General features: G+C 52.4%; 1 protein-coding gene across 16 annotated transcripts in view; it reads left to right on the top strand.

The window, feature by feature from the left end:
- Positions 1-10,139, top strand: part of MICAL3 (microtubule associated monooxygenase, calponin and LIM domain containing 3) — a 234,354-nt gene that overhangs the window by 172,588 nt on the left and 51,627 nt on the right. For all 16 annotated transcript variants that reach the window (XM_054543024.2, XM_063722747.1, XM_063722746.1 and 13 more), the window contains one exon: positions 8,307-8,502. In XM_054543024.2, the coding sequence (XP_054398999.2) occupies positions 8,307-8,502 (196 nt within the window). The remainder of the gene's footprint in view (positions 1-8,306; positions 8,503-10,139) is intronic.

Here is a 10,139-nt window from a genome sequence, read left to right as displayed (position 1 = left end):
TGTCACCTGCTTTCCCACTATTCTCAGTGCCCCCACATACAAATAAAGTTACTCCAAATGAAGAATAGTTCATGTGTAGCGGGCAGTTAAAAATTCCATCCTGGGGCTGGGCGCGGTGGCTCACACCTGTAATCCCAGCACTTTGGGAGGCTAAGGCGGGCGGATCACAAGGTCAGGAGTTTGAGACCAGCCTGGCCAACATGGTGAAACCCGTCTCTACTAAAAATACAAAAAGTATCCAGCCTGATGGCGCGCGCCTGTAATCCCAGCTACTTGGGTGGCTGAGGAAGGAGAATTGCTTGTACCTGGTAGATGGAGGTTGCAGTGAGCCGAGATTGCACCACTGCACTCCAGTCTGGGTGACAGGGTGAGACTTCATCTAAAAAAAAATATACACACACACACACACACTCCATTCTGGGTCAGGCGCGTGCACACACACACACACACACACTCTCTCCATTCTGGGACACACACACACACACACACACACACACACACACACACACACACACACACATTCAGGCGCGTGCACACACACACACACACACTCCATTCTGGGACACACACACACACACACACACACACACACACACACACACACACACACACACACACACACACACACACACACACACACACACACACACACACACACACACACACACACACACCCCATTCTGGGCCAGGCACAGTGGCTGATGCCTGTAATCCCAACACTTTGGGAAGCCAGGGCAGGAGGATCACTTGAGGCCAGGAGTTTGAGACCAGCCTGGGCAACATAGCAAGACCCTGTTTCTAAAAAAAATTCAAAAATTAACCAGGCGTGATGGCGCACACGTGTAGTCTCAGCTACTCAGGAGACTGAGACGGGAGGACCACTTAAGCCCAAGATTTTGAGGCAGCAATGAGCCATGATTGCACTGGTGCACTCTAGCTGGGACAATAGAGTGAGACGCTGTGTCAAAAACAAACAAACAAATTCTTTCCTGCATGATTGATTGGAAGGACTCTTAGAGACTAGGGTTAGCCTTGGCTCTGGCTCATGTGAGTCTTTGGACATGTTATTCAACATCACTGACTCAGAGCCCTCAATGTAATCACAGGGACTTGTGGGATTTGTGATGTTTAAGGCCGTGTGTGGAGCCTGCCTGTCATAGTGCCCGGCACAGGTAGTCGCTCAACAAACACTGCTGCTTATCCCTCATCGCCCGCTTCACAAGCAAGAAACACCTCATATCATGTGATCTTGGAAAACTCTTGTGAACACACACTCCCTGCCAGTAGGAAACCACAGAAGAAGTTTGTTGGAGGGCAGCGTGTGGGGATAGAAACCACTCTGCCATAGCAGTGGCTTAGAAACTTCCTTTCCACACACAGCTCTGGGGTTTGCCCTCCTGGAATGAGAACATAGCTGTCAATGGTATAAAAATGTGAGCACCATCAAGCAGCCTCTAAGGCAAGTGAATGGGGCAGCAGAGGAGAAAAGCCCAAGTTGGTGGCACCAGGTGCCTGAGAATAAGTGCAGGAAGACCTTTTGTAAACTGCAGGGCCCTTTAATAAGCCCTCTGAATCTTTCCTCCCCAGGGGTGACTTCTCCTAAAAATAGGCTAGAGGCCTTCTTCCGCAGATACCAGATGATGTGCAGCTTGACCAGAGTTGTGGTGAAGTCCCCGAGGCCGGTAGTGACCCATCCCACTACTTTAGGTTTCTAAGTCAGGATGGCAGCCATGTTGCCAATGGGATCTCCTGTGGGAACTTTAGCTCAAAGCAAGATAGGAGTGAACCAGTATCCAAGTTGATTCTTCACTGTATTTTGACCAGCCCAGATCAAGGCAATGGGGTCCCTCTGCAGCTTCATACATTCCATAGGCCTGGCCCTAAACTGGAAAATGTCTGGGCCAGACATGGTTCCGAACATTTCAGAACAGCCACACTTCACGTGGTTTCATCCCCGTTTCCCAGTATGTGAGGACGTGTGGGAGAACCTAGGGACTGTACTGTTTCCAGCTTGAACGGGATCAAACAGATGGAGGCATGGATCCCACTTACAGCCCTGTCCATGATCTGGGCTCTGTGTGAAGAGGGCACCCCAGTTTCCCAGGGTGATTTTGTGAGTTTCTGAGAGCGGTGGATCAGGCAGCACGAACGTCACTGTGACTGATTTTGCTGCGGATCTGGAAACTTAGGCTCATGCTGTCAACCTGGCCATTTCTTCACGTTTCTCTTCCTTACATCTCCCCTGAGACGTTGCGGTTCAGAATGGGTTCATGGCTTGGTGCTTCTTTTAGTTCAAGAAGATCGGGGCAGGGAAGGCTTTGGGAGGACATATGGGGAAGGCAGCTGAAATGACGTTAGCTGGGCTGGGTGTGGTGGCTCACGCCTATAATCTCAGCTACTTGGGAGGCTGAGCTGGGAGGATCGTTTGAGCCCAGGAGTTCAAGACCAGCCTGGGCAACATAGTGAGACCCTGTTCCTACAAAAACATAAATAAGAGAAATAACCAAGCTGAAATGATGTTAGTTGATCTTTCTTCAGAGTCACAGTGAAAATACCCAGTACCGCCTGGTAAAAGCAGCAGGAATGAGAGGGACTAGCTTAAGGAGAATCTGTGAATTCCAAAACGGCAGGAGCACACTTCTCAAATGGACGAGTCATTTCAATCACAGCGCCATTCTTGCCGGAAGGTGACACCGGAAGGTGGTCACAGTCGGCCCCTTTTATCTCCCTGAGGTCATCAGCCTCTCTTAGCAGATGGGTGACACCCATAGGCTATCAGAATGTGGGCTGCTCCAGGGCACAGATCTTGTCTGCTGTGTCACTGGTGTGCCTGAGCACCTGCAGGGTGTCTGGCTGGAAGCAGGTGGTGAAACATTTGTTGAATCAGTGATTGGATGAATGAACCCCTGCAGCCATCCTACTTAGAGACATGGGAAACAGGATGGGAATCAGTCTGTGTACACAGCACCTTTCCTTCAGTCCTTGTCAGACTTGGATTCCATTCAAACTTGCCCAAGCTCATAAAGAAGGAAAGGAAAAAGGAGTGGGAGGACAGGCCAGAAAGAGGCAGAAGAGGCCCTCGACATCCTGATTTCCTATGCGACACCCTTCTCAGTGGCCCAGAGCCCTGAAGTGTCCTCGGCAGCTGCTGTGCCGAGTACAGGGGGACTTTGCCACCACTGTAGGGAGGAGGAAGAGGAGCTGCCTGCCGAGGCCCTGGAAAGGCCCCGCCTCTTAGTATCCTCCGCACCCGCTGATGCCTCTCCAGGAGTCAGGTGGAAGCAAATAAAGCCCCCTGCCAGCTCTTGCCCATCAGCCGAGAGCAGGTTGTCCTGTTAGGAGAAACGTTTCTTCCAGAATGATGTATGGAGCTCATGCAGGCAGTGACTATTCCAAAACAGAACCTGAGGTGAGGCCCAGAGCCTTTTTCCTATTTAGGATGTGGCCCAGATCCTGGGAGCTGTTTCCTTGTGGTATGTGTGGGGCTGTAATTGGCCTCCCCGTGACCTGAGGGCTGCCTGTCCTGACTTACTGAAGACTTGGCCTTGGAAATTATTGCAGATCTTTCATCCCGCTTTGAGCTGGAAAGTCCCTGTTGGGCTGTTGTTGCACTAAGGCATGTGAAGTAGAGGGCGGGGGGTAGGGCCAGCTAGCCTGACAGGCGGGGTGCACTTCGGCTTTGCAATCCAGCACCTTGCAAAGCGCTTGTTTACATCTGCACTCCTGCTCTCTCCTCCTGGGTTCTGCCATTAGTTGATGAGGGAGGGCTGTCTTCGCTGCCCAGGTCCCCGCTGTTACCGCTCTCACTATCTTGGTTTCTCATCACCGTCTGATTCATCTGACAGAAAGCCCCTTGCTCAGGACAGAGAATGAAGGATGCTGATTGTTTTGATTTGTTTGTGCGTGTGGTTTTTTTTTTAATTTCCCATGGCACTTTGAGGTGAAGGGCTGGGAATGTGGAGCATATTTTGGCAGTTGGTGAGTTTGGGGTCCTTGCCCATTGTCCTCTGAGCACCACCTTCCCTTTGGAAACACTGAACCCCTGGGAATGGCCTGCCAGTGTGCCTCCGTGTCCTTGTCTCGCCACAGGGTGAGCTGGAGCTCTGTGTGGACCTGGCTTAATGGCCTGGTGGGTCTGGCACAGGAGAGGCAACTGCTGCCTCCCAGCTCCCCTTTTCCACCGTCCCCAGTGCAGCATTTCTGTAGGCTTTCTCCAGGGACTGGCGTGTGAAGGATCTGAACAGTTCCCAGTGCTTCTGGTTTCTTTTTTGTTGGTTGTAGCCAAGCCCAAAATTAAATCAGCATTTCCCCTTCCAGAGCTCGGGCCCTGGGCTTGGACTGCCAAGTTCTGTTGCCTGACAACCCATTAGTCTGCGGGATTTGCAGAATCTCCAGGGCAATAACAGTGGGAAGACTGAGTGTCTATCATTCCAGATGCCAGACTCTCTGCTCCAAGAAGCTTTCGTGAAGTGCTGTGTCCCTCACCTAGAAAATTACAGTGGGGAGGAGACAATGGTGAAGATGCCCAAAGGGGAAGGCAGATAGGGCTGTTGCGAACATGTGCCTAGTTTTTCTTCTCGTTGTAAGTCTAGGGACAGCACAATGATCTGAGTGATGCCTTTCCTCCTCATGTTCAGATCTTGGCTCCAGGGCTCTCTAGCTGTGTGACCTGAACTTCAGTTACTTCATTTGCAAATGATAGTGCCTACCTCACAGAATGTATTTTTTTTTTTGCAACCGGCTAACTCCATATGCCTCCAGAACACCTTTCTTGACTGCCAGGTGTGCTGACTCTCTCTATGTTCTCCCATGAGTGCATACGTGCCTCATGGTACTTGACACATCGTACTGAAAGGATTCCTGCAGGGCCCTCTCCCAGGTGCTACTGAAGCTCTTTTAGAATAGAGAGTGTTTTAATCTGCTTTGTTTCCCATGGTCCTAGTAGAATTCTTGCCAGACAGTATGCGTTCCCCACGTTACCCACGTCAAACAGACACCTCTTGGATGTTTTCCTTCCCGAGTGTTTGTTCACTCTACTGTAAAATCGCTTCCATCTGAATTGATGGCTGTTAGTTGTTCGTTTCCCTGAAGTGATAGTTCTTAGCCTATTTTTCTTCTCCCATCTAAAAGAAATACCCCTTTTTGTTCCGTATTTATGGAATTCCCAGAAAGCTGATTCTTGGGTAGTTGCTTGACTTTATCTCCCTTTCTCATCTGCTTTCCATTGAACGGCAGTTGTCAAAAATAAATGATGGAAAGAATCAAATGGCGCCGCAGACAGGGTATCCTCAGCCTTCCCCTGTTCATTATGGGGTGGCCGCCGTGGATTTTGATGAGGAGAAGCAAGGGATGGGAAGACTGGTATTTGGGAATGATGAGCTAGTGCAGTTAGGGCCTTTGCTCTCCCAGGCCTGGGAGGGCAGTTCTGGAGAAACTTGAGGCCGGATCTATCAGGATTGCTCTCTGCCTCTTTTCTGCCATTACCTGTAGTCCACATTTCCTCATCTTCCAGATGCCCTAGCGCAGCATCATAGCATATTCTTTTTGTGCCCTGAGCTCGGTGTTGAAGAATGGAGCAGTGATGTTTAAAAAGGTCCCCACCAAGGATGCAAAGGCTAAAACAGGCGGGCACGTGTACAGGGCACAAGTGAACCCAAGTATTCGTGTTTTGCCCCTTCATCACGCCATTACCTGAATTTGTATATGAATACGCCGCTGGATCTTGCTTTTTTAGTAAAGATTCTCTAGTAAATTTGAAAGATGCTATTTGGTGGAGGATGTCAGTAATTCCAACAGATGTGCCAAGACCTTAACCTGTGACTACCAGGGTTCATTAAAAGCTCTTTCTGAAGCCGCCACAAAGACGTTCAAACACTGCACACAACAGAAGTGCAGGCCTTCAGAAAACACTTTTTGCACAACCTGTCATGTCACAAAAATTGCTAAATCACACGCCACTTTCCTTTAGCCAGGTTTTGCCTGATGGACGGCCTGTCTCTCAACACTGGCTTGTATGATGTGGCATACCAAAGCCCAGCGTTGGCTCTTAGAGCTTAGAATGTTGCAGGAATCGGTGACCTGCCCAGCCAGGGTGCCAGCCCAATCATGACCTACTCCCTCCAGCACCTCTGCCCTTCTCTGCCTCCTTAAAGGTCTGGTAACACAGCCGGGCATGGTGGCTCCCGCCTGTAATCCCAGCACTTTGGGAGGCTGAGGTGGGCGGATCACGAGGTCAGGAGGTCGAGACCATCCTGGCTAACATGGTGAAACCCTGTCTCTACTAAAAATATAAAAATCTAGCCGGGTGTGGTGGCAGGCGCCTGTAGTCCCAGCTACTCGGGAGGCTGAGGCAGGAGAATGGCATGAACCTGGGAGGCGGAGCTTGCAGGGAGGTGGAGCTTGCAGTGAGCCGAGATCATGCCACTGCACTCCAGCCTGGGCGACAGAGCGAGACTCCGTCTCAAAAAAAAAAAAAAAAAAATCTGGTAACACCAGGCTGCTACCACGTGGCACTGTGCCTCAGCCCTGTTCCTCAGTAACGACTGTTCGCTCTCCAGAACCTGTGGATGCAGCTTTCCAGGAGTATGCACACAGTGGTGGGGAAATATTACTGGACACCAGACCTGCTGCTTCACTCATGTTTCCTGGGCACTCCCCAGGTGGCAGGCGTTAAGTGGAAGAGGAAGGTGACCGTGTGTGTGGGGTGCAGGGTCAACACAAACCCCCACATGTGTATGTGTGGGTTGTGTCACTCGGTGTCCATGACAGCTCTGGGAGGTGGGTGTTGCCATCATTTATCTATCAGGAAACGAGCTTTGAGGAGTTCTGTAAATTTTCTAAGACCCTTCAGCCAACTACTGGTGGAGCCAGGCATCTGGAAGATGAGGAAATCCGACCTGGGGTTGCCCGCCTCTACCTGGACCTGGTGCTGCTCATATTACAGGGGACACACCAGAGGACTCATGACGGCCTCCTCTGACCAGGATCAGGAGGACAAGGGACATCAACAGAGAATAGTGGTGGTGATAAGGGAGGCAGCGGAACTGTTCCACGTTAAAGGAAACCAAAGCACAGTTGTGAAACACATTTTCAAAAATCCGAGTCCATAGCAGTACTTGAAAGTATAAAGTTAAAAATGGGAAAAGTGCTTCTTTACCAAACAATGGTAGTGGAGGAGGAGTGATGGGATTTTTTTTTGAGATGAAGTCTCGCTCTGTCACCCAGGCTGGAGTGCGGTGGCGCGATCTCGGCTCACTGCAAGCTCCACCTCCCGGGTTCACGCTATTCTCCTGCTTCAGCCTCCCGAGTAGCTGGGACTACAGGCGCCCGCCACCACACCGGGTTAATTTTTTGTATTTTTAGTAGAGACGGGGTCTCACTGTTGTTAGCCAGGATGGTCTTGATCTGCTGACCTTGTGATCCACCTGCCTCGGCCTCCCAAAGTGCTGGGATTACAGGCGTGAGCCACCGCACCCAGCCAGAGTGATGGGATTTTAAAATCACCTGGTGTGACACCCTGTGCACACAAAGGACTCAGGCCAAGGTTGCCAATGATGCCGAAACCACAGGGTGAAAGGACGCAGGCAGGGCACCCCGTGGCTTCGGAAGCCCACGGAGGACTGATGGGGCAGTGTGCCTGTGCATTGCGGAGAGGCCTGGGCGCCACCTCTGTGAGCGGTCGGGCCTGGTGTCCTTCCTCTGAGCAGTGGTGCCGTGGTAGGGGCAGCATCGCCCACGTGACGTGGCCTTATGAAACCGAAAGTGCCTTATCTAACTGTGAGGAGACAGATCCGCAGCATGAGACGTTCTTCAGGCAGCTGGCCAGGCCCTCTCAGTGGTGGGGCACATGCCTGGTGGGGACTTGGATCCCAGGACAGGCAGTGGGGGATGCACCTGGTGGGGGCCTGGATCCCTGGGGCAGACTGCACCGGGGATGCCCTTCTCAGGCAAGGCTGCTTCAGGGGCACCTGGCTCCTGGCTGCCTGTGGTATGGCCCACACCCCTCACCACCAGTCACTCTTGCAGGGAGACTATGTCTCCCCTCTGGGGGCCGGGTTCAGGGTGATGAAGGAGAGAGAACGCTCTGACCTGGAGGGCAGACAGGGCCACCTTCCTTTCTCCTGCAGAGTGAAATTCCCAATCTCATGCCAGGGTCCTTCTCTGGCCTCTGGCAACTCTGCGAGTGCTCTGACCTTTGTGCTGCCCCGTGTTCTGGCAGGAGGGCCTGCAGCCTGGGTGTCAGCCCCCACCCCCACGCCCCGTCTGTGGTTGGACCCCAGTGCGGTGCTTCTGTGCTTGTCCCGCAGGTTCAGGCGTGAACGGCCTGGAGGAGCCCAGCATCGCCAAGCGGCTGAGGGGCACCCCAGAGCGGATCGAGCTGGAGAACTACCGCCTGTCCCTGAGGCAGGCTGAGGCGCTGCAGGAGGTACCGGAGGAGACTCAGGCCGAGCACAACCTGAGCAGCGTGCTGGACACAGGCGCCGAGGAGGACGTCGCCAGCAGGTCAGCACGCAGGGCTGCAGGGCACCCACCTGCCACACAGCCCTAAGAGCCTCCTCACCTCTGTGTGTCTCGGTTTCTTCTCGGTGAAGGGAGGCCTCCTGTCCTTCCTGCTGCCCACAGTCCATTCTCCCCAGTCCCTTTTAGGTTCTTAGCCTCATCTTCTAGTCAGTGAGGACTCCTCCACCAGACTCAATTCAGAGATTCAGGAAGTATTTATTCCTTGAGGACCTGACATGTCCCCAGCTCCAAGTTTGTCATTGGGAAGGAAAGTGGCAGGCTCTGCCCGCGGGTTATTCACGGATTCAGCAGAGGGAAGGACGGGCACACAGGGAGGGACTCTGGGTGATTCAGCCACCAGTGCACCGGGCCATCTTGGGGCAGGCCCAGTCCATCTCCCCAGGCATCTTTTTTTCTCCTGTAGGTAAAGAAAGGGACTGAAAATCTGTGCCCCAGGGGCCACATGCAGCATGCTTAGGCAGTTCCGGAGCTGTAATCACATCCAGCTGGGTGACACCTTTGGGGATGTGCATGCTATAATCCCAGGACTCCCTATATCTGCTGCCCTGCACCCCAGGGCTTCCAGTATCAGCGGAGGCTTCAAAGTGCTCAGCCGATTACAGATGATCAAGAGAGCCAAGAATCAAAAGGGTGGCCGGTGTCCTGCAGGGCTTCAGGACAGGAACACAGGCTGCAACCCCGAGGGGCAGAGGCCTCGAGTGGCCTTGGAGAGCATTTGAATCACACACCAGGCGCCTTGATTTAGCCATGATGAAGGGAACATGTGGGGATAAGGAAAGCAGAGCAGTTTTTTTTAAGGTCCAAAAACGCTTTCCAGAAGGTGTTTGCTGGGCCGAGCTGCTTTCAGCTGCACCCGCCACCTCAGCCCTTGTGTCAGACACCCTCTGCCTAGATTCATTCTTGGGCTGCCTCACAGGCCGCTCCTCCGTGCGTGCCAGGGGCAGCCTCTGCCTTGGTGTCTGCAGTTCCAAAGCTGTCACTGATGGCGCATCCTCATCCAGAACTCTGCTTCCCTATCCAGAGCACCCATGGAGGCCCCACTCTCCCCACTGTCCCCAGATGAGGGGGAGCCCACTCTCTCTCTACACTGACCCTGCAGTGAGGGTGAGAGATGCTGTGTGTCAAAACGCATTTACAAACCCTTGAGCAGAGCTACTGGCTTGACCTTGGGCGGAGTGTGGGTCAGCACCATTTTCTCCACTGTAATTTATAAATTGTGAGAGGCAGTGGGGCAGCAAGTTCATGTAATGTAGCAAGGACATTCCAGGAAGGCTAACCCCTGGCATTTATGGCAGGTATGACAGGGAGGGCAGCACAGAAAACATGAAATCAGTCAGCATCTACGCAATGCAATACATGCCTCATCTTACTCAGATTGAAGTTAAAAAAAGATTTTAAAACTAGCATTCATGCTGGGTGCAGTGGCTCATGCCTGTAATCCCAGCACTTTGGGAGGCCGAGGTGGGCACATCACTTGAGGCCAGGAGTTCAAGACCAGCCTGGCCAACATAATGAAACCCTGTCTCTACTAAAAATACAAAAATCAGCTGGGCATGGTGGTGCACACCTGTAATCCCAGATACTTGGGAGGGTAAGGCATGAAAATTGCTTGAACCTGG

The sequence above is a fragment of the Pongo abelii genome, chromosome 23 (assembly GCF_028885655.2).
Source record: "Pongo abelii isolate AG06213 chromosome 23, NHGRI_mPonAbe1-v2.0_pri, whole genome shotgun sequence".
Classification (NCBI taxonomy): Eukaryota; Metazoa; Chordata; class Mammalia; order Primates; family Hominidae; genus Pongo; species Pongo abelii.
Note: the sequence above shows the minus strand (reverse complement) of the source record. Positions and strands in the feature narration are given on the sequence as shown.